The following is a 23,634-nucleotide window of genomic DNA, read 5'->3' as shown; positions in this document are numbered from 1 at the left end:
CAAAATAGATGGAACAATAAAAGTCTTCCATGATAAGCAAAAGGGGAGATAACAACAAACACCATGGAAGTCCAGGAAATCATCAAAAGAAATGGACAGATTTCTAGAAACATATGATCATCCAAAACTGAACCAAGAGGAAATTAATCACCTGAATAGACCTATAACACAAAATGAAATTGAAGCAGCAAGAGTCTCCCCAAAAAGAAAAGTCGAGGACCTGATGGATTCTCTGCTAAATTCTATCAGACCTTTAAAGAAGAACTGATACCAACACTCCTTAAACTGTTCCACAAAATAGAAAGGGAAGGAAAACTGCCAAACACATTTTATGAAGCCAGTATTACACTTATCCCAAAACCAGGCAAAGACACCTCCAAAAAGGAGAACTATAGGCCAATCTCCTTAATGAACATTGATGCAAAAATCCTCAACAAAATAATGGCAAATCGAATTCAGCAACACATCAAAAAGATTATTCACCATGACCAAGTAGGCTTAATCCCAGGGATGCAGGGTGGTTCAACATACAAAAATCAATAAACGTAATAAACCACATTAACAGAAGCAAAGAGAAAAACCACTTGATCATCTCAACAGATGCAGAAAAAGCCTTTGATAAGATCCAACATCATTTCATGATAAAAGCTCTAAGAAAACTAGGAATAGAAGGAAAGTTCCTCAACATTATAAAAGCTATATATGACAAACCTACAGCCAGCATTATACTTAATGGAGAAAAACTGAAACCATTCCCTCTAAAATCAGGAACCAGACAAGGATGCCCACTTTCTCACATCTTATTCATCATAGTACTGGAATTCCTAGCCAGAGCAATTAGGCAAGAAGAAGGAATACAAACAGGTAAAGAAACTGTCAAAATGTCCCTATTTGCAGACGACATGATCCTATACCTAAAAGACCAAAAAAACTCTACTCAGAAGCTTCTAAACATCATCAATAGCTATAGAAAGGTAGCAGGATATAAAATCAACATAGAAAAATCATTAGCATTTCTATATACTAACAATGAGCAAAGTGAAAAAGAATGTATGAAAACAATTCCATTTACAATAGCATCAAAAGAAATCAAATACCTAGGTGTAAACATAACAAAAGATGTGAAAGACCTCTACAAGGAAAACTATACACTTCTGAAGAAAGAGACTGAGGAAGACTATAGAAACTGGAGAGATCTTCCATGCTCATGGATTGGTAGAATCAACATAGTAAAAATGTCAATACTCCCAAAAGTAATCTACATGTTTAATGCAATTCCCATCAAAATTCCAATGACATTCATTAAAGAGATTGAAAAATCTACTGTTAAATTTATATGGAAACACAAGAGGCCACAAATAGCCAAGGCAACACTCAGTCAAAAGAACAATGCAGGAGTCACAATACCTGACTTCAAACTATATTACAAAGCAATAACAATAAAAACAGCATGGTACTGGCACAAAAACAGACATGAAGACCAGTGGAAAAAAATAGAGGACCCAGATATGAAGCCACACAACTATAACCAACTTATCTTTGACAAATGAGCTAAAAATATACGATGGAGAAACAGCATCCTCTTCAACAAAAACTGCTGGGAAAACTGGTTAGCAGTCTGCAAAAAACTGAAACTAGATCCATATATATCACCCTATACCAAGATTAACTCAAAATGGATCAAGGATCTTAATATCAGACCCCAAACTCTTAAGTTGATACAGGAAAGAATAGGAAATACTCTGGAGTTAGTAGGTATAGGTAAGAACTTTCTCAATGAAACCCCAGCAGCACAGCAACTAAGAGATAGCATAGATAAATGGGACCTCATAAAGCTAAAAATCTTCTGTTCATCAAAAGAAATGGTCTCTAAACTGAAGAGAACACCCACAGAGTGGGAGAAAATATTTGCCAGCTATACATCAGACAAAGGACTGATAACCAGAATATATAGGGAACTTCAAAAACTAAATTCTCCCAAAACTAATGAACCAATAAAGAAATGTGCAAGTGTACTAAACAGGACTTTCTCAAAAGAAGAAATTCAAATGGCCAGAAAACACATGAAAAAACGCTCACCATCTCTGGCAATAAAGGAAATGCAAATTAAAACCACACTAAGATTCCACCTCACCCCTGTTAGAATAGCCATCATCAGCAACACCAACAACAGGTGTTGGTGAGGATGCGGTGAAAAAGGAACCCTCTTACACTGTTGGTGGGAATGTAGACTAGTACAACCCTCTGGAAAAATATTTGGAGGCTACTTAAAAAGCTAAACATCGATCTACCATTTGATCCAGCAATACCACTCTTGGGGATATACCCAAAAGACTGTGACACAGGTTACTCCAGAGGCACCTGTACACCCATGTTTATTGTGGCACTATTCACAATAGCCAAGTTATGGAAACAGCCAAGATGCCCCAGCACTGACGAATGGATTAAGAAAATGTGGTATCTATACACAATGGAATTTTATGCAGCCATGAAGAAGAACGAAATGTTATTCGCTGGTAAATGGATGGAATTGGAGAACATCATTCTGAGTGAGGTTAGCCTGGCCCAAAAGACCAAAAATCGTATGTTCTCCCTCATATGTGGACATTAGATCAAGGGCAAACACAACAATGGGATTAGACTATGAGCACATGATAAAAGCGAGAGCACACAAGGAAGGGGTGAGGATAGGTAAGACACCTAAAAACTAGCTAACATTTGTTGCCCTTAACGCAGAGAAACTAAAGCAGATACCTTAAAAGCAACTGAGGCCAATAGGAAAAGGGGAACAGGTACTAGAGAAAAGGTTAGATCAAAAAGAATTAACCTAGAAGGTAACACCCACGCACATGAAATCAATGTGAGTCAATGCCCTGTATAGCTATCCTTATTTCAACCAGAAAAAACCCTTGTCCCTTCCTGTTATTGCTTATACACTCTCTACAACAAAATTAGAAATAAGGGCAAAATAGTTTCTGCTGGGTATTGAGGGGCTGGGGGGGAGAGGGATGGGGTGGAGTGGGTGGTAAGGGAGGGGGGTGGGGGCAGGGGGGAGAAATGAATCAAGCCTTGTATGCACATATGAATAATAAAAGAAAAAAAATATGATAAATACAAAAAAAATCTTTTTCTATTCATTCCCAGAATATGTTGTATATACAGTATGTTTAAAATTTTAATTATTTTATTTCCTTAAATGGTAGTGTGCCAGCCTATCAGATATGAGAAACTGAGTTCAAATCGCAGTACTACAAAAAAAAACCCTGAAAATTTAATATACTGTTGCAACATGTATTATTTTCCAAAAAATTCTGTCATCATTGTATGTTAGATATACGTATTATATAGATAGCAAAATATTTCCTTGTTTCTTACAATTTATCTTATAATGTCACAAAATTTATGCAGGTTATATTAATAACCATACAGAATAATAGACAAATGAATTTAAAATATTATAAGTGAAGCCTATTGTTCAAAATTATGTAATATTTAATATATCTTTAGGACCAAATGAATGGTGCAGTCTTGATGCACTGATTTAATTCCCTTTACCTATGAAGAATCAGTACAAAACTCAATATTTTATTGCAAATGTGTTAAAGAATAAATGAAAAATATGAAACTCCACTATGCTTATGGATACTTAGCAATTTGGATATTTGTGATTGCATAAATCAGAACTTTCTTCTTTTCAAACAAGTGTGCAGACAGACCATTGACATGGTTTATAGGAAGTGTTTCTAGAGTTAGTTGGTCAGGAAAAGATAGAGCAAATCTCAGATTTCAGGGAAGCTACCAGTCTATAGCCAGAATCACCAAAAAATAAAAAATAAATCAAATGCATTATATAACTGTGCAAAAGATCAGTCAGTTTTATATTTCAGGAGCTTCATTGTTGGAAAGAAATAGAATCTTAAGAGAAAAAGCTACTGGCACACAATTTTCAGAAATTACTTACACTCTATTTAGCTATTACATGAAAGATCATGCTTTGGAATTTATAGCCTTGATCAACTAGAAAACTGAAGGACTTAGTAAGTCACATATTGCAGTTTGATATACATAGAAGTTCCAAAAAGATCATATTTGGTATATGTACTTATTCAGCTGTGATTTTAATATTCCCTAGCTTTATCATGTCATTCTTCACTTCTGCATTTCTAAATGTATAAACAGATAGGACCAGAAAGGGTGTTCCAATGGCATGAAATATTGTCACCATCTTGTCCAAGGGCAAAGTGTTTGTGAGTCTTGTAAACATGAATATGTAGGAGCTACAGAACAAGACAACTATGATGATGTGAAACGTGCAAGTGGAGAGAGCTTTTGTCCTCCCTTCTTCACCATAGTTTCTCAGTGATGGTAAAATGACAATCTATGAGATCATAAAAACTATGAAACCACATGAGCAGTGTCCTACTGTTGGCCACTAACAGCAAATTGATCACATAAGTGTCCATGCAGAGAAATGTCAACGAGGGCTGCAATTCACAGGAATAATAATCAATCAAATTGGGTCCACAAAAGCAAAATCTAAAGAGTAGAGTAATGTGAGTAATGACATGTATTACAGATCTTATTCAGGCAAGAACAATGAAGAAGTGACAGACCTGCTGTCTCATGATGGTTGGGCAGCACAAGGGCTTACAGATGCCCAAATGGTGATCAACAGCTATGAAGACAAGGATGAAGTTCTCCCAGTTTCCAAATAAATGTAGTGTAAAGTCTTGTATCATGCACTCATTATAGCAAATTATTTTGTTTGCAAAAAGGGCATCCACAGTTACTCTGGGTGCGTCAGTTGTTGAAAAGAAGCTATTATCACAGGACAAATAAAATAAGAAAAAGCACAAGGGACTCCAAGTGTCTGGCTATACTTGATGAACACAATTATGAGCATATTTCCCACTACAATTCCTCCACAGAAAATAAAGAAGAAAAATACTAATTTCTCCTTCAGAGGATCCTGTGTTAATTCTAGCAATATAGACTCAGTTATATTGTTGTTTTTCTGTTTACGTTGGAAATGACAAGTTAGAAATAATTTTCAAAGAAGAAAAAAATAAATGAAAACATAATACATTTGGTGGCTGAATGTGTAACTGTAACTTTCCAAAGAGCAATCATTTACTATTCACAATTTCCTGAAATCAATTCATTATTTATATAATACAGTTTAAATTGCCCATGAAAATAATGAAGTATAACTGAACCTTCAAGCAAAATAAATGTTAATTTAAGGGATTTCATATTACTAAAGAAATCTGAGGACTCAATGTGCTTAAAGAAGAAACTATTAATATTAGGGTATCATTTTAAAAACATTGAGGAAACTTTTTCAAGATTTACCTCAATATGATTTCACGTTATTTGTACTTGTAGTTGCATTATAACATAATTATGTACTGTTTCGAACATCTCAGTGATGATTATTTAATCATTTCTGACTGTCTTCCTTAATAACAACTGTCTATACACACAGATGAAGATAGACAGACAGACAGATAGATAACATATATGTGAATAGACAGAATTAATATATATATAATTTTAGCAGTGAAGAATAATAGTCTTTCTTATTCAGAGTAAGAATGAAATCTTCTTGCCTTGAATAATTATTTCCTTTAAACATATGTCTCGAAATTTTATATTTTTGAGTCCTTCAAAAAGATTTTATACAAAATAAGGAGCCAATGAGCCCAAATGTAAGAAGCCAAAATGAAGGGAGAATAATGGATAAACCAGTACAAATTCCCAAATTAAGGTTAAAACTAAATTCCAGGGACTTAGGAAATGATCTCTGAATGAATCAGTCACAAATAAAACATTAATGGAATTATAACTGTGTATATTCATGCTAACTTTGTACCCTAAATTCAGTAAGGAAGTACAGATAAAAGAAGATTTATTTGGATTTGTTAAATACTACAAAATTTGTTTTATTTACCTTATAATATACACTGTCGATGATAGCATAGTCAAAAGATATGTGTCAAATGATAAACAATATTTAGAGCACATATTGCAAACAAAAGCATAATTTCTTGAACTATGTTGTGTTTCCCAGATCAGCCAATATAAAAATAAAAACCCAGACCAAATTAACAATGGAAAATAGCTGATTTTAAAAGTTATTCTTCTTACTAGAGAGAATAAGCATATAGCTAGGTGTTCAATTCTTTCTGAGTTATATATATATATTCAAATTGAAATTCTAGTTGAAATTCCTTTTTATTTATCACATTAGTAAAGAGTTCCTTGTAATAAATCTTTTAACAAGTGCTACTGATAAATGTGTGAGAGACAGTCATGTTAACATATTTTTGTGAGACTTTATAATGTGTTTACAATGTCTAGAGAATGATTTTAAATCTATCATACAACAGCTGCATGTAGCCATTGATCCTGAGACTGAATTTCCAGTACTTGCTGCTGCTCAGAGGCATGATTAAAATCATGACAGCCTTAAGAAGGTTACCAAAAGACAGGAAGTAACTTCAGCCTTCTTCCCGGAGAATGAATATCAGGCACTGTGATGAAAACATTATTATTCAGTATAGACATTATACAAATATTATATAGAATTATGTCCAAATTATGTTATAAATTTAAATTCAAGAGTTCAATACAGTATGCTTCCAATTATATTTTCATGAAAATGTATATATTAAACACATATATCCAGTTTAAAAAAGTATCTAGAAGATTAAATAGTTGAACCATAATATTTTTACTGTCTGAGAAGGCAAACTGTTTTCTTGACCATGTAGATAGAGAATCTAGTTTTACAATACAAACTGGTAATATTGTGATACAGCCATCACAACTATCTAATGATGTATACAGGAGGCATATGGGTAACTTTAGAGCAACATTGAGCTCCGAAGGCTTGATTATGGTAGTGAATCAGCTATTGAGGTAGATTGAGGTTGTGGTAAAACTCAGTGCTCTTTAAATAAAAAATACATCACCATAATGACAAGAACTGCAGGTTCATTTGTTTAATTGGATATTTTCCAAGTGTCTTTTATTTTGTGAAGACTCCAGCAAATAAATGAAAATTATTTGGGGTTCTTTAAGATAAGTACTATAAAAATAATATATGCCTAAATCTTCATATTATTTTATCAGTATTATGTTGGGAAGGAAGTCATAGATACAGATCTTTAGTAAAAATGTTTGTAGTATGCGTAATTTGTATTTTACATGAATTATAGACAAAAATGGTACATATATTTGCATGAAGCAACATCAGAGACCTAACACATTTCCTATAGATGCAAATCAATCATGATCCATGTTATTTTATAATTAATGCCATAAAGGAAGAGGGATATCTACATATATTTTATATCCATGACAACACAAAACCTTTATGAAGTATATCTTAAAAGATCCCAAGTAGACATTATTCCTCTTTTGTCATCTCTAACATCCTTGACTATTAACAGTTCTCACCTACTAGTGCCTGTTGACATCAAGAAAGAATAAGATGTTCAGTTGCCCTTTTTTTTCCTCCAGATATTTGGAGGCTGCTTACTCAGATGAGAATATTAAATGCTTCTAAATTAAGGTCTGATTTTTCTGGAAAGAGAATCTCTTTGGCCTCACACATTGTACTTTTTATTTGGTTCCTGAGTGTTTCAACATTTTCTGAAGTCTACCGTCACATTATTTTCACTGACTTTTTCCCCCTTTTCCTTCCCTAGAGGTATATTTAATATGAGCGATCCAAGACATGAGTTTGGGGACATCATTCCTTAAAGTGACTATTACCTCCTAATTGAGAGAAATAAACCAGATTTGATAAAGAACTTAATCTTCATTTTTTCTTTGAGTACGGAAGAACAGGTGTCCCATTATTTTAACTAACAGTATAAATTTGGACAATAAAAGACATTTTCAGGATAGAATTTAAAAATCATTTAGTATCTAGGTATGTTTTTAAATATCATTTTCTGGTAAAATGATTACTGCTTCTTGAAGAAATGTACAATTCTAGTTCTTCACTAACAATTTAAAGGATTAAATTGAGCATTTTTGGGAGGTCAAAAGTCAGGAAGTGATGACACACATGGATACAGTAATGGGCATATGCAATAGTACACAGGACAATTGACAGAGTCTTTAGTGGCCAAAGTTGAAAACAATGTGAGCAACTATATAAATCACACATCACTGATATCCAACCCTTACTAAAAATGCAGTATAAAATAGGGGAGAGAGTAACTACAGACTGGAAATAGCACAAACATTACCTTATCAAGAAATGGAGGTTATCTTCAAAAGTATTGAGTTGTGTGATCCATGTGTCCATTGATAAGAAAATCAAACTGTACCTCTGATAATTTTTCCTAAGTTGAAAAACCTAGGGTTCTTGAGAAAATTATCAGACAAACCTCAACTGAGTTTATGTAAAAATGTCTGACTTGTATTCTTTAAAACTACAATGGTCATCAAAAACAAGGAAAGTATGAGAAATTGTCACTGTTATGACATTATGAAGAAAACTTGGTGCCTAACTCAATGTGATCTAGGATACTAGAGATAAAAGGATGCCTGATTAAAGCAAAAAATTGAAATAAGCTATGAATCTTATTTAATTGACAATTTAAAAATTCTTATTTCATAATCATTTTAACAAACACTAAAATGATATTTTGGGAAACTAAGATGATTTTATGAAAATTATTTTCACAAATTATTGATAATTTAAATATTTAAATATTTAAATTAAAAGTTACTAACAACAATATTGAAAACATTAAATATTATCTTTTTGTTTTCATTTATTCACATGTTCATACATTGTTTGGGTCATTTCTCCCCCCTGCTCCCATCGACCACCCTCTCCTCACTCACTTCGAGGCAGGACCTGTTCTGCCCTTGTCTCTAATTTTGTTGAGAAAAGACATAAGCATAATAAGAAAGACAAAGTGTTTTTGCTAGTTGAGATAAGGATAGCTATTCAGAAATATTCCTAGCATTGCTTTCATGTACAAATGTGTTACAACTCAAGTTGATTCATCTATACCTTACCTTTACACTGGTTCCTGTTCCCTTCACATGTTAACCTCTGTCACTTTAAGGTTTCTGTATTAGTTCCTTTGGAGTGGGGACATCAAATGCTCTTATGTTTCAGGTTTTCTATCTATTCCCATATCTCCAGAATGTGCTCGTCCCTTGTCACGTGATCCAAATCCAACCACATACAATTTTTGGTCTTCTGAGCCTGGCTAACCTCACTCAGAATGATGTTCTCCAGTTCTATCCATTTACTTGAGAATAATAAGATTTCATTCTTCTCCTTATTGAGTAAAATTCCATTGTGTATAAGTACCACGTTTTCTTAATCCTTTTGTCTGTAGTGGGGCATCTTGGCTGTTTCCATAACTTGGCTATAGTGAATACCACTGCAATAATGATGGGTGTGCAGGTATCTCTGGAGTAACCTATATCTCATTCCTTTGGGTTTTTCCCCAGGATTGGGATTGCTGGATCATATGGCATATCAATGTTTAGGTTTTTAAGGAGCCACCATATTTTTTTTCAGAGTGGTTGCACTAGGTTGTATTCCCACCAGCAGTATATGAAGGTTCCTTTTTCCACACATCCTCACCAACACCTGCTGTTAGTGGTGTTTTGGATCATAGCTATTCTAACAGGGTTAGGTGGAATCTTAGTGTGGTTTTCATTTGCATTTCCTTTATGGCTAGAGATGGTAAACATTTTTTTCATGTGTTTTTTACCCATTTGAATTTCTTCTTTTGAGAATGTTCTGTTTATTTCAGTTGGTGTAGTTCTATTTTGGCTAAGTCTGTTTGGTGTCCTGGAGGCTGCCTGTACCTTGATGGGCATAGTTTTCTAAATTTTCTGTTGTTATTTTGTTGAATACATTATGAATTCCTTTTGTTTGCACCTCTTCTCCTTGTTCAATGCCCATGAACATTTGGTCTTTTAATGGAGTCAGTGAGTTCCTGAATATTCCTTTCACAGGTTTTGAGTTGTTTTACTAATAGCTCTTTACTTTTTCTTTTAATTTCAGTTTCATCTTCCAGTTCTGAAATTCTGTCTTCTGTTTGTTCTAATCTGTTGGAGTGGCCTTCTATTGTGTTTTGTATTTATGTTTCGTTCTTTTTTTCTGAGGTTTCCCATATTGTGGGTCACTTCCTCTTTAATATTGTCTATTTTTGTCCTTATTTCATTTATCTCTCTAATTTTGGTGTTCTCTGTTTCACTTTGGTGTTTATTTAGGGCTCCTATGAGTTCATTTATTCATTTTTGTGTCTTCTCATATTCTTTGTTTCTGTTGTCTTGGAATTTCTGGAGTGCCTCTTGTACATTTTGGTTGGCCATGTCTAGTAACATCTCCATGAAATTCTCAGTGATTGCTTGCAGGATTTCTTCTTTCAGAGTGTTCTTGTGGGCTTTGTTGTGTACCATAGCATAGTTTATCTTTTTTTGTTGTAGTCTAGAACCAGGTATCCATTTTCTTCATTTCCCTCTGAATCCTGTATTAATTCATTTCTCCTGTGCACTTGGAGCACCCCGCCCCCTCTGTTGTTTGTTCCTTTTCAGTTCCTTGTTTATTATTCAGTTATTTATTTATTTTTTGTGGGGCCAGGGGTCAGACTGTCATTGGGGCTCTGCTGGCTTATCCCAGTTGTGGCTGTAGGAATACTGCTTGCCATTTATTTGCTCACCTGTTGGTCTGCTATATGTCTCCCAAGCAGATTTATAGCTGCAGTCTGGTGATGCCAGAGCCCTGCTATTTTCTCAGTGTAATGTGGTGTGGAGAAGCTTTGTCAAGGCTGGGGGTTCAAGGGATTCATGGCATTGAAAGTTTGATTCTCCTTGGTGGGTGTTTTCTGCCAAATGTGGCTCTAGCATCTCAGCAAAATTTTTGATTTACGGAGCTCATGCTATCTGCTTGTGCACTTTAGTCACCATCTTGGATCCCACACTGAACATGATCTTGATAATTTAATTTTGCTTGATATCAGTCCACTTTTAAATATTTGTATATACATCTTTTTATCTAAATTTTGGGACACAGATCACTCCTTAAAATATAGTCTTATAGAAAAGCAAAAGACTACTTTCATATTCTTTTCTTATTTCTTAATTGCTATTATATGTGATTTCTGAGAAATTTTATGCCATATAAAGCTAATTGTACTTCTGGGTACAATTCATTACCATTAAAGTCAGTCATGTTTTTGAAACCATGGTGTCTGTTCATCTATAGAATTCATTTTTTTTTGGTGGTGCTATAGTTTCAAATCAGGACCTTATACTTGTGAAGTGGAGCTCCACTCTCTCAGCCCTTTTTTTTTGTGATGGGTACTTTTGAGATAAATTTTTGCAAACTACTTTTTCTGGGCTGTCATTGAGCCATGATTCTCCTAATCTCTGCTTCCTGAGTAGCTAGGATTGGAGGCATGAACCATTGTGCTAAGCTTCAGAATTCTTTTTTATCTTTAAAAAGTAAAACTGTCTACTCATTAAACAAATACACCCCACTGTTATTCCTTCCAGCCCCTGTGAGTCATAATTTTTCCTTTGTATCTATGAATTTGACTATTCTATGTACCTCATATAAATTGAGTCATAGAGAATTTGTACTTTTGTGAATGAGTTATTTTCTCTTATGTTCACAAGATTCATTCATGCTTTAATATGTGTCAGAATTTCTTTATTTTTACACCAAATGATTTTCTATGGTATGAGTTCACCACACTTTGTTTATTCATTCATCTGTTGAAGGACATTTGATTTTATTACATATTTTGGCTATTCTCAGTGATGAGATTGTGACAATGAGGGTAGAAATCTCTTTAATACCATATTTCAATTATTTTGAACACAGAGAAATTGAAATTTTCAAGAATATGACATTTCTGTATTTAATGTTCTGAACTAGGCTATTCTGTTTCTCATAGCAGTTGCACCATTTTACATTGTTGTTTGGATTCTTGAAGATAGTTCTTCTCTCTGGGGTTTGGTGAAATCTTAATGGAGTTTTGATTGTTATTTCTTTAAAGCACATCTTCCAGTATTTATTGGCCATTTATACTTTTTCCTTTGAAAATTATCTATTATGTAGAGGTACATTCTTCTATTCCTATTTTCTTACCTCTTTTATCATGAAATGATGTTGAATTTGGCTAAGTCTTTCCTGCAACTATATAGATCATCATATGATTTTTTTGTTTTTGCTTTTGTTCATATACTATTTTACATTTATTGGGTTGCATATATCAGACCATTCTTCTACCCCTGGAATGAAACTAAACTTGATTGTGGTATATTATATTTCTGATGAGTTGTTGAATTTGGTTAGATAGTATTTTATTCAGAATTTTTGCATCTATGTTCATTAATGATATTGGCTTTAATTCTCTTTATTTTGCATCTTTATTGAGTGTTAGAATGAGTATAATACTGGCTTCATAAATGTGTTTGTTAATATTTCTTCCCTTTTTTTTCCTGGATAATTTTGAGCAGCAGTGGTATTGGATCTTTAAAAATCTGTTAGAAGTGTTCAGTGAATTCACTGGGTCCTTAGTTCTTTGTCATGAGACTCTTTAGTACTGCTTCAATTGCAGTGCCATTCTCCTAGATTTTGCAGTTTACTGAGGATAAATTTTTAATCATTCCCTAATTATCCTCCTGAGTTCATTTTTATTTGTTGTGATATCCTCCTTTGATCTTTAATTTTATTAATTTGGATAATTTCCCTCTTTCTTGTAGACAGAATCCTTTCAAAGAATCAATTTTTTGTTATGTAGACCATTCATATATAATTTTTTTTTGGTCTTAATTTCATGGATCTCAGCCATAATATTATTTCTCTCCATCTCCTAGCTTGAAGTCGTTTTTTTTTCTATAAGTTAAGGTGAATCATTATGTTATTTGAGATCTCTTTTTTTAATATAGACACACAGTTATAAATAGATAAATGTAAGCATAACAAAGTTACAAAATTTGGCAATTTATTTACTCACTAAAAGTATTGGTAGTGAAGGAGAATTATGGGAAATGCAATATCTGAATCAATATTTGTACAGAGTTGCTCTTTTCTAATTTTCTGTTACATATTTTTAGAAAATAATACATATTCTGCCACTGTTAAATTTTTGTGTTAGTGATAAGTGATGATGAATTTTACATGCTTGATGATTTGGGGCATTTTTCTAATAGTTATACAGAGATAGTTTTGTGGGTCTTTTTCTCAATTCTACCAGGCTTTCTTGTTCATATTGTACTGTCTATAGTTTGGTGTATATAAATTAGATTTATCTTATTCATTATAGGAGACTTCAACTATGTAAAAAAATTGTATCCTCTTCTCTGTTCATTTATAGTGAGGTGTCTCTGAAGTTGGTATGTTTTGAAAAACAAATAAGAAGGAAAATTTTTTAAATGTATAAGTTAAAAACATTAAAGATAATCTAGGATGGTGACTCAAGTCTATAATCCTAGCTACTCGGGAGGGAGGTATTTGAAGAATCATGGCTTGAAGGAATTCCCCCCAAAACTCTATGTGACCCATCTAAACCAATAACTAGGTATAGTCCCCCAGCTATGGGGGAGCACAAAAATAAGATTGCAGTCTAGGATGACCCAGGCATAAAGTGAGATTCTATTTCACAAACAACTAATGCAAAGGGGGCTGGCAGAGTGGCTTAAGAGGTAGAACATCATCATGCCTGATGTTAAAAAAAAAGAGAGCAAAAACAAACTACTACATTAAAAAAATAAGAAAAATAAAAATCTCACTAATGATTGTTCTATGGAATAGAGACAAACATTTGAGGCAAAGTACTTATTATCAGTGGCAGTATTTGAATTTCATTCTTATTACTACTTAATACTTCTCAATTAAAAATTATTATAATAAAGAAAATATAAAATTGTGTATTTATTAATGATATTTGTGAATCACATTATGGTAAAATGTCAGGAGTCTCAGGTCATTGATATATAACTTAATGTAAGTTGTATTTCTACCAGAAATGTGTATAAAATTTAAAATGACATGACAAAATGGATATTGTAAAGAAGAGCTTTTGGACTGGGCATGATTTTTTGAAATAGACAATTGTTTACAGTAGTTTAATGTTCCCACAAAAATGATACAGAAAAGTATAGGGAGTACTTAATGCCTGCACTATGTCACTCACAGTGTCCCTTATTATAAAATCTTTCCTTAATGTGGCACATTTGTTGTAATTGGTGAAGTAGTCTAAAATTTTTTTATGCAATTCACGTATTACACTAGGACTTATCCTTTGTAAAGATTTATGGGTATTGACAAATGTATTTTTTCTTGTATCCATTACAGCACCACACAGAATAGTCTCACTGAAGTAAAAATGCTCTGTGGTTTGCCTATTTATTCATCATGCAACTTGTCTGCTTCCTCTATACCCCAGGCAACTTAGAAAAAAATTCTTTTATCATTTTTAAATTTCATGACATATGTATACATTATTTGGGCCACCTCCCTCATCCCTCCCCCCAAAATAGAAGTCAATTTTTTGTTACCCAGATTCTTATTCACATAGACTTAGGGTGAAAACTTTTATATCACTGCCATCTTTTCTAGTCTCCCCAAAGGTAAGGCTATCTAAAGCGTTATTTTTAAAGCATTACAACTACAGCACACTTTCACATTTTGCAAAATTTTATACTGTAAAACAGATCTTCCATCTGGAATACAAAGAAAGCAATTTGATATCTCAAAGAATACAAACATCATGCTTTTCTACAGTCTTCTAAATACGGTTCATATATTTGACTGTATGCATGTGTCTGTAATACACTTTTTAATGAAAATGTAATTAAAAGCATATTTACTATATTGCAATCTTGATTTAAATTTGCAAAATTTTGAGAAATATTCGTATGAAAAATATGCAGTTTATCTGCTCCTTATTAATATTTTCATAAAACTACATTTATTTTTGATTTATTGTGACAAAAATTGAAGTTGCTAGCTAACTTTCAACACCAGTGAAAGTGCTGCAGTGTTGTCTTTGTGCTTGTGAGTGGCTGTGTTTTTAGGAAATGCATTTTCTGGACCAATATTTGAATGGAGTAGTTCTATTATAGGTTATGACATCACTCCCTTAGAAATTGTTAGCATGTGAACTCCCATCACATATATGAATTGACCATTTTCACCCATTGTCAGCAGATAGTTGGAATCATAAAGCATGTAATACTTTCAAGTTTTTTTTGATGTTGCAACACATATATAAGTTTCTTCCATATCTTTTCATATCTTCCATATCTTTATAATGCTATAGAGATAATTTTTGACTTAAAATGAAGTTATGTCCCAGTAATCCTATCATAAAATTAAATAAAAATGAATTGGACCAACCAAGTTCAAGGTGTTTCCCCATTTATGATGGAGTTAAGTTCTAATAAATGCATTATCAAGCTAAAAAATTATAATTTTTAGCTTTATAATATATTTATATATAAATGTTTGTAAGTCAGAAGCCATCTGCATAATATTTCATTGCACACAAGACAGAATGTCCCCACTGAAGAACATCTTTTTTGCTTCAAGCGTGTAGAAATTATGAAGAAAGTTAATGTCAGCACTGTATACATGTTTTTAGTGCATATACTTTCAGTTCTTTTTCACAAATACTAAGGGGCACAGGTCTATACTATATGGGAAGTGTGTTTTTGACACTATAAACAATTTCCAAACTCTATTCCAATTTGTGTCATTTCTATTTGCACCAACAATAAATAAAAGTTTTTCTTGGTAAACATGCTCATCAGGATTTGTGTTGTCATTGTTTTTAATTTTTGTCATTATAATAGAGGCATAATGGTATTTCATTTGTTTACTTTTGATATTCTCAAGTGACATTCACATTTGAGTATATTATTATCCCACTATGTATTCCCATGAATTTCCTTTTTTAATAAACTTCCTTTTAATACTGTCTTCTGAACATGTTGCATTCAAAGAATGATGGAAAATATACAATAAGGAAAAAGGAGAATTTAAGACAGAGTGAAAGATTCAGTAATCAAATTGAAGGAGAAATTGTAATTATGCAACTTCCAAATTATCAGATTCTAAACCCTATCTCTTACTTACTTCCACTATTAAGTAGAAATAAAAAATAAAAAAGGAGTTTATGACTAGCAAATCTTGTGAGGTGAAGTGAGCTTTATTTCTCTCGCTCTTTTGTTGGAGTGAGCTTTCTCTGCTGGTTATTAGTGAACCTAACTGGGCTTAACTAGGGGTGACTGGAGGTACAGAAAAGACACAGGATAGACAGACAGAAAGTGGGATCAGGTGTATTGGGTGCTCGGTGGAGATGCAAAAACCTCATTGCTTCTTTTCTGTATCTATTGTTTAAGGCCTTATCTTCTACAGTTGTTTTTTTCTTTTTTTTTAGAATTTATCTTTTTTTATACATTATTAAAACTTGCTTAAAACCAACCTCTTACCTTAGACTCTCTCTGTCCATGCTTTCTCTTCATTGTTCTTTAGCATAATCTCTCAAAGTCTTTGCCCCCAGACTTGCATTACCTCTTCAGCTTTCTTAAAGCCTTGGTACTCAGACTTGCAAACAACAACAGCCTCACCTAAAATCTGCATATGCATAACTCTTAAAGTCTTGGTCCTCAGACTTGCACAGTCCCATATTCTCTTTCGCTTTCCCTTAGCTTATCTTTTCAAAAGCCTATGTATAGTTTTCGGTGCAGACTTTCTATCAACCCCTCTTTAGCAACCCGTTAGCAGCTCTTTTTCCTTCAGCAATTTTTTTCCCTTCCAAAATCCTCCCACACCAAAAAGCCAAAAGCCTAAAAGCCTCCCCCCATCAAAAAACCAAAAAGCAAAAGCCTCAACAAAAAGCTCCCAAAGCAAAAGTCCCAAAGCAAAAACCTGGAGTCCTCCTTCAGTGAGTCTTTATATCCAGTGGTAAACAGGTTCTAGGGGAGGGGCGTGACATTGTAACAGGTGAAACCAGCTTTCTTGCTTCTCTGAAAGTAAAAGACTTAGAAGCAGCTGTTCTACAATTCCTTCTTCCATGGCTGAGGCTGTGCCTATCTAGGCCTACAGATAATCTTAGGAAAAATAATTGAGCTGCATCTCACCTTGCTTATGTCCAGTTCTTATAAGCTCCTCATAATATGCTCTCTGCAGTGGGGATACATTATGTCTGCTGATATTTTCTAAATATGTGTAATGATATTCTGGGTTTTTTTCTTATATTAGCTCTTCCTTTTTCAAATATTCAGCAAATGTGAGAGGCTATGTTAAATTAGTTCCATCTGCTCCACTTTATGATCACCCCTTCTTATGTTTCTACCAGATGAATGCTCCTCTCTTCTCTACATACAACTATTTAATGTCAATGAAATAAATACTAATAATCCTGGAAAATGTTTCTTAACAGCTCCAAATTTTTCACTTTTAAGTGTTACCAAGGCACTTAACATTCTCTCGTATTTGTGAAAGTGTTAAAAACAGGTGTAAAATGGGAAGTTGGAAAATAGGTAGAAAACACGAAGTTGGAAAATAGGTAGAAAACACAGACTTCTAAACTCTGTCATCAAGCAGCAAATTTGAAGGTTTATGATTCACAATAACCCAGTGTATACTTTATGACAATCAGGAAGAGAAAAGACAAAGACTCCAAAGATTAAGAGATAGTAGAAGGAAAGGAAATTGCCCTGATTTGATCCATCCATACTTTATGCATATGATCAATTATCACAGTGTATTTCATTACATATACATTTAATATATACTAATTTTAAAAGAAATATAAATTCAGAAAATTTAGATGGAAGAAAGATTATTTTACCCATATAATTTCTTTGTAGTACTTGGGATTGGATCCAGGGCCTTACTCACTCTCCCATTTGAGCTATGCCCTCCAGCCCTTTGGTGCTTACTTTGTTTGTAAGATAGGGTCTTTCTAACTTTTCCAGTGTTAGCTTTGATTTTCCAGATCTCCTATCTGCATCCCAGGTAGTTGAGATTGCAGGCTTGACACCATGTGCAGCTTTACCTGCTAAATTTGTCCATATAATAAACTATCATAAGAACCCATTGTATTTGGCGTACAGTTTGGAAATCCCTGGGTGGGACAGTTGTGCTTTAAATTTTGGTATTCCTTCAAAGACTACTTTGTCAACATTGTCTGTGAAAAAATCAATGAGAACTAACTCCTTTGGTTGTTACTGAAATGCAGTGTGATTGTAAAGTTTTTAAATGTTGTTTCAAGTAAGGAAAGAAAGAAAGAAAAAAAAAGAACTCGACTACCATTATAAATTATACTCTGACTTTGAAATATGAACCTATATATAGTAATAAAGCAATTTAGTTAATTTTATTTTGGAAACTCAAGCTTTTTAATGCAGTTCACTTTTATGTATTCTTCATGAAAGATCACCAAAATAGAATGTGTTTTCACTTCTCATTGACAGATCAAGACCCAGGGCTGACTTCACATTCTTTTCCTAAAGTTCCAAATGCATAAGGTGGCACTACCAAATTTGGGTTTATATAGTCTGACTCTAGAAGCCATTGTTTTGTGGTACTGGCCATTAAACCCAGGGCTTTGCTTTGTGCTAGGCGAGAGTTCTATCACTGATCTGCACACTTAGCACTAGAGTCCATACTCGTAATCACTGTATTCCACCACCCACCTAACAGTGAGACAAGTGCAGTTTTTAGTCATTACATTAGCATTCTAAAGTTCTTCTGTCTAGACTGTTTGAAAAATATCTATTTCAAGAAATAATGTACTATCTTCCTTTTGAAAGAAACCGATTTAAAATTTTATTCTGGTAATTTATAGCAAACAACCTCAAGTGTTTAGTTTATTTCTCTACTTTCAGAGTTTTCATTAGGATAATTCATCTTCCAAGTGAAATGCCTAAATCTGGTGTTATTATATTGCAACACAAAAAAGATATGAAAATGACATTGGACACATTCATCCCTACTTATTCTAAAAATGCAAGGATCATTACAATTCATAGTTTTTTGTTTAGGTCAATTATGTTGCGGGGGGATGAATCAAACTTTGGATGGATGTATGGCCACATAATTTAAAAAATAATTTCAGCACTTCACTTCCTTGTTTTAATAAAATATTCAATAAAATATGCAGCTTAATATTCAATAAAGAAGAATACTGGAAACTGGGGAATTTTTTCTTATCTTTATTTGGCGCATTTCTGTAGGTGGCACTTAATGGGTGATTCTCCATTGACATTTTTTTATTTCATAAAATGTGTGGGTTATGTATAATAAATGCCACAGTTTCTGATAAGAATCAACCATTCTAATCTTTGTTCCACTGTGTATAGGTACAATGTGACTTTTGATCTACCTTATTTTAAGATTCCTTATTTATATCTGTCTTTCAGGTTTCAAAATATGATTTACCTATGTTTGGCTTACTTTATTATCTCACATGGAGTGACTGATGTTCCTAATCAAGAAGAAAAATATATAAAATATTCCTTTTTATATGCTTTCTGCACAATTTTTTTCTCCTTTTCTCTAGGAATGTTCTTTACCATAGTTTACAGACATTCATTCATACACAGAGTCTTAGTTCATTTTCTCAACACTGAAATATTAAAATAAGTCTTATGACTATTCATAGTGTATTGATTTAGCTTTATGTTAGTGTATTATTTCTTCTGAATTATCTAGTCCTATAGGGTGTGACAAGCAAGAATTACTTATTTCAGAATTTTCTTCATATTCTTATGTCTTTCTATTACTGATTTCTAGTTTGTTTACATTATAGTAGAAATGTTTGTATTTTAAACTTTTTATTATCCATCTAAATTTATGACCCACCAAATGAGTTATTCTGATACAAGTTTTTAGACAGGTGAATATAAGGCATATCTTGCTGATGTTAAATTTATGGATTGCTTGGTAAATGGTGTTGAATTTTATATCCCTGATGACTTGGAACTGTCCCTAATAATTGTACAGAGATAGTTCTATGTGTGTCTTTTTCTCATTTCTCCCAGACTTTCTTGTTCATATTGTACTGTCTGTAGTTTGATAGATTTGTAGTTTGGTAGATTTGTCTTACACTATTACAGGAGAATTCAAATTTTACAAAATTTTATACTCTTCTGTACTCATTTATAATGAGATATCTATGAAGTTCATGTGTGTAAAAACTAAGAAAAAGTCATGTATATACATACATATATTACTTAAATATACTAAAAGTCTAGCACAGTGGCTCAAGCCTATAATCCTATCTACTCAGGAGGCAGAGAGCTGAAGAATAGTGGTTTGAGACCATCATCAGAAAAACGTCTATGACACACATAGCAACTAATGACTGGGCCCATTTGTCTCAATCTGTATTCACCAGTTATGTAGAGAAGCACAAATAAAAGGATTGCAATCTATGATGGCCCAAGCACAAAGTGAAATTCTTTCTCACAAATAACTACGGCAAAAAGTACTGGCAGAATGATTCAAGTAGTAGAACATCTAAATGGCTGATGTTAAAACCAAAAGAAACTAGTACTTAAAAAAAAAAGAAAAAGAAAACCCCATTAGAGCCTATTGTATGAAATACAGCTGAACTTTTAAGGCATATTATTTAGTATTGTTAGAATTATTTAAAATGAATTCTTATTATTAACTAATATTTCTCAATTTAAATTATTGGCATAAAACATAATATTCTGTATTTATTAATGATATATGTAAAGCACAATAAGGTAATCTGACAGAAGTCTTAGAAATTAGTTCATAACTTAATAAAATTTATATTTTTAACAGAAATTTGTACAAAATATAAAATAACATCTTTGAAAATGATAAAGTTGAGCTTTCTGGTGTGTACATGACTTTTGAAATAGATTTTATTGTTTACACTAGTTTAAGGTTCCCACAAAAGTGAAACAGAAAAATACAGGGCGTAACTTAACGCCTATACAATGCTACTCACAGTTTCCCTTATTATAACATCTTGCTTTAATGTGGCAAATTTGTTATAATTGAAGTGATGACCAGCATCAAATTTTTTGTGAAATACACATATTACCCTAAGAATTGCCCTTTCCAAGATTTACGATTTTTGACAAATGCATTTTATCTCGTGTCCACCATTACAGTAGCACACAGAACAGTTTCACTAAAGGAAAGTGGCCTGTGTTTCACCTATTTATTCATCATGCAACTTGTCTTCTTTACCTTCACCTCAGGCAATCAAAGATATTTTTCCTTGTTGAAAATTTTCCCTTTCAAGGAAGAAATTTTATAATAAATTTTATTACAAATTCTAAATGTGCTCCTGTGAATGACCTCATTCTTTATATTATTCTATAAAAATTTCAAAAGTTACTAACATGGCTTAGCTCCTAATACATATAAATACATACTCCTGATTTGGGTCATGGATGGTACAGTGATAATAAACCTATAACATAAATAAACATCCAAAACTGATATGATTCTGGAAAAATTAGAAGGGATCAATTGTGATCATAAAGTATTATTAGAAGTAGAATACTAATATTAGGAAAAAAGTCTGGCTAAGATCAAAGAACTCCTGCAGAGGGTTCATTTTCTATGTTCATGTGTTGTCTTTGCAAGTTCTATGCAAATAGTTGTTAAAGACTCAAAATATATTCTCCCAAGACCTACATAGGACATTACATAGATTTTATATACTGTTTTTCATAAGATGACACCTCTATAAGTATTTGAATATGAAACATTGTCTGGAGTCAGAAAGAAAGTGTAAGTAGAGGTTTCCTGATCACATATGAGAGACTCAAATGACTAATAAAAGAAATTATTTGGCCAAGAAAAATGTGCTGTTGTTTTGATATGAGCATATGAAAGGACATTTAGAGACAGAAATACAATGCATCAACAGGAAAACTCCCTGGGAAAACATTAGGTAAAAACTAAAAGGGAAAACAGGGAGAAAAGAGAGCCAGAGGCACAGCAGTGAACAGTGTTATGCTATAGACATATCATATAAACATGGAGCATCAGGCTGATCCTTTTACATGAAATGGAATCAAACCAACTGCTGTATGTGCTCACCTATTCTCTCTTCCTGAAAGAAATGTTAGTCATACTCCAAGGAAGTATTATATTTAAATCCATTATAAGAAGGTATTATTTCCACAATTTACCCCCAAACAATGCAATAGTAAAAAAACACATAGTATTTTTGATTGACTTTTAGGATATCAAAAATTGGAAGAAATGGTTTAAAAACTCTATTCATCTTAGGTCATCTAAGAACAGTCTCTTCCTCCACAACTTTTTCATGGCATATTTCACTTCTGTATTCCTCAGTGTATAAATCATAGGGTTGAGCAAAGGTGTCCCAATTGTATAAAAAACAGATATAATCTTATCCATGGGGAAGGTGGTTGCAGGGCGTGTGTAGATAAATATACAAGGTCCAGAGAACAAGATGACCACAATGATATGGGAGATGCAGGTGGAGACAGCTTTTCTCCTCCCTTCAGCACTGTGGTTTCTAAGTGAATGCAAGATGATAGTATAGGAGCATATGAGGATGACAAAACTCACTGTACAAATGGCCCCACTGTTTGACACCAGAAAAAGATTGACCACATAAGTGTCAGAACAGGCAAGTTTCAACAAGGGCTGCAAGTCACAGAAATAATGATCAATCACATTGGGACCACAGAAAGGCAAACAGAAGGTCAAAAAAATCTGAGTTAAAGAATGCACACAGGATCCCACCCAGGCCACAACCAACAACATACCACAGACTTGATGGCTCATGATGGTCTTGTACTGCAGGGGCTTACAGATGGCCACATAGCGGTCAACAGCCATGAGGATAAGGATAAAGATTTCCAGGCTGCCAAAGAAATGGAGTGAAAAGACTTGGATTATGCACTCACTGAACGAAATAGTGGCCTTACTCAAAAGGGCATACACGATCATTCTGGGGGCAATGCAAGTAGAGAAGCAGGTATCAGATAAAGATAAATAGAAAAGGAAGAAGTACATTGGACTATGAAGTGCCTGACTGGTCTTGATGGTAACAATAATAAGCAAGTTACCCAGTAGTGTTCCCAAACAAAAGAGTAAGAATATGACAAACACTATTTTCTTTCTAAGTGGGTCCTGTGTCAATCCAAGCAGAATGAACTCAGTCACATTATTATTCAGCTGCATGGTATCACAAATGAAGAATAGGAGTGATTCTCAAGTGACTTATCTGTAAAAGAAAATAAATTTCATTTATATTTTCTATGAAATTAGGGAATATTTAAGAAAATTAATTCATAGTGTTCTGTGATATCATTGAATATTTAAAGCAACAATAAGAATAATTATTGGGTAAGTTTTGTCTGGAATTTTTTAATAACTCATCTCTGATTTTGTAAACACTAGGGGATATGAGCCATTTTTGATAATTAATTATAACTCAACACCAGTTCTATTTTTCTTTCCCTATTTTCTGAAAAGCAAGCCTTAGAGCACTCATAACCCTATGAATGTATTTCTATATTAACTAGTAAGTGATGTTACTTAATAGTTAATGCTTTTGTGAATCAACAAGTGACTTTTTGTGGTGACTGACACTAGGTGTTTGGTGT

General features: G+C 33.2%; 1 protein-coding gene across 1 annotated transcript; it reads right to left on the bottom strand.

Moving 5' to 3' along the window:
- Positions 1-22,276: 22,276 nt before the first annotated feature.
- On the bottom strand, positions 22,277-23,209 carry LOC109674730 (olfactory receptor 4C16-like). Its single transcript, XM_020151646.1, has one exon. It carries the CDS (start codon positions 23,207-23,209, stop codon positions 22,277-22,279), a length of 933 nt encoding a protein of 310 aa, XP_020007235.1.
- Positions 23,210-23,634: the final 425 nt, after the last annotated feature.

The sequence above is a fragment of the Castor canadensis genome, chromosome 1, assembly GCF_047511655.1.
Source record: "Castor canadensis chromosome 1, mCasCan1.hap1v2, whole genome shotgun sequence".
Lineage (NCBI taxonomy): Eukaryota > Metazoa > Chordata > Mammalia > Rodentia > Castoridae > Castor > Castor canadensis.
Note: the sequence above shows the minus strand (reverse complement) of the source record. Positions and strands in the feature narration are given on the sequence as shown.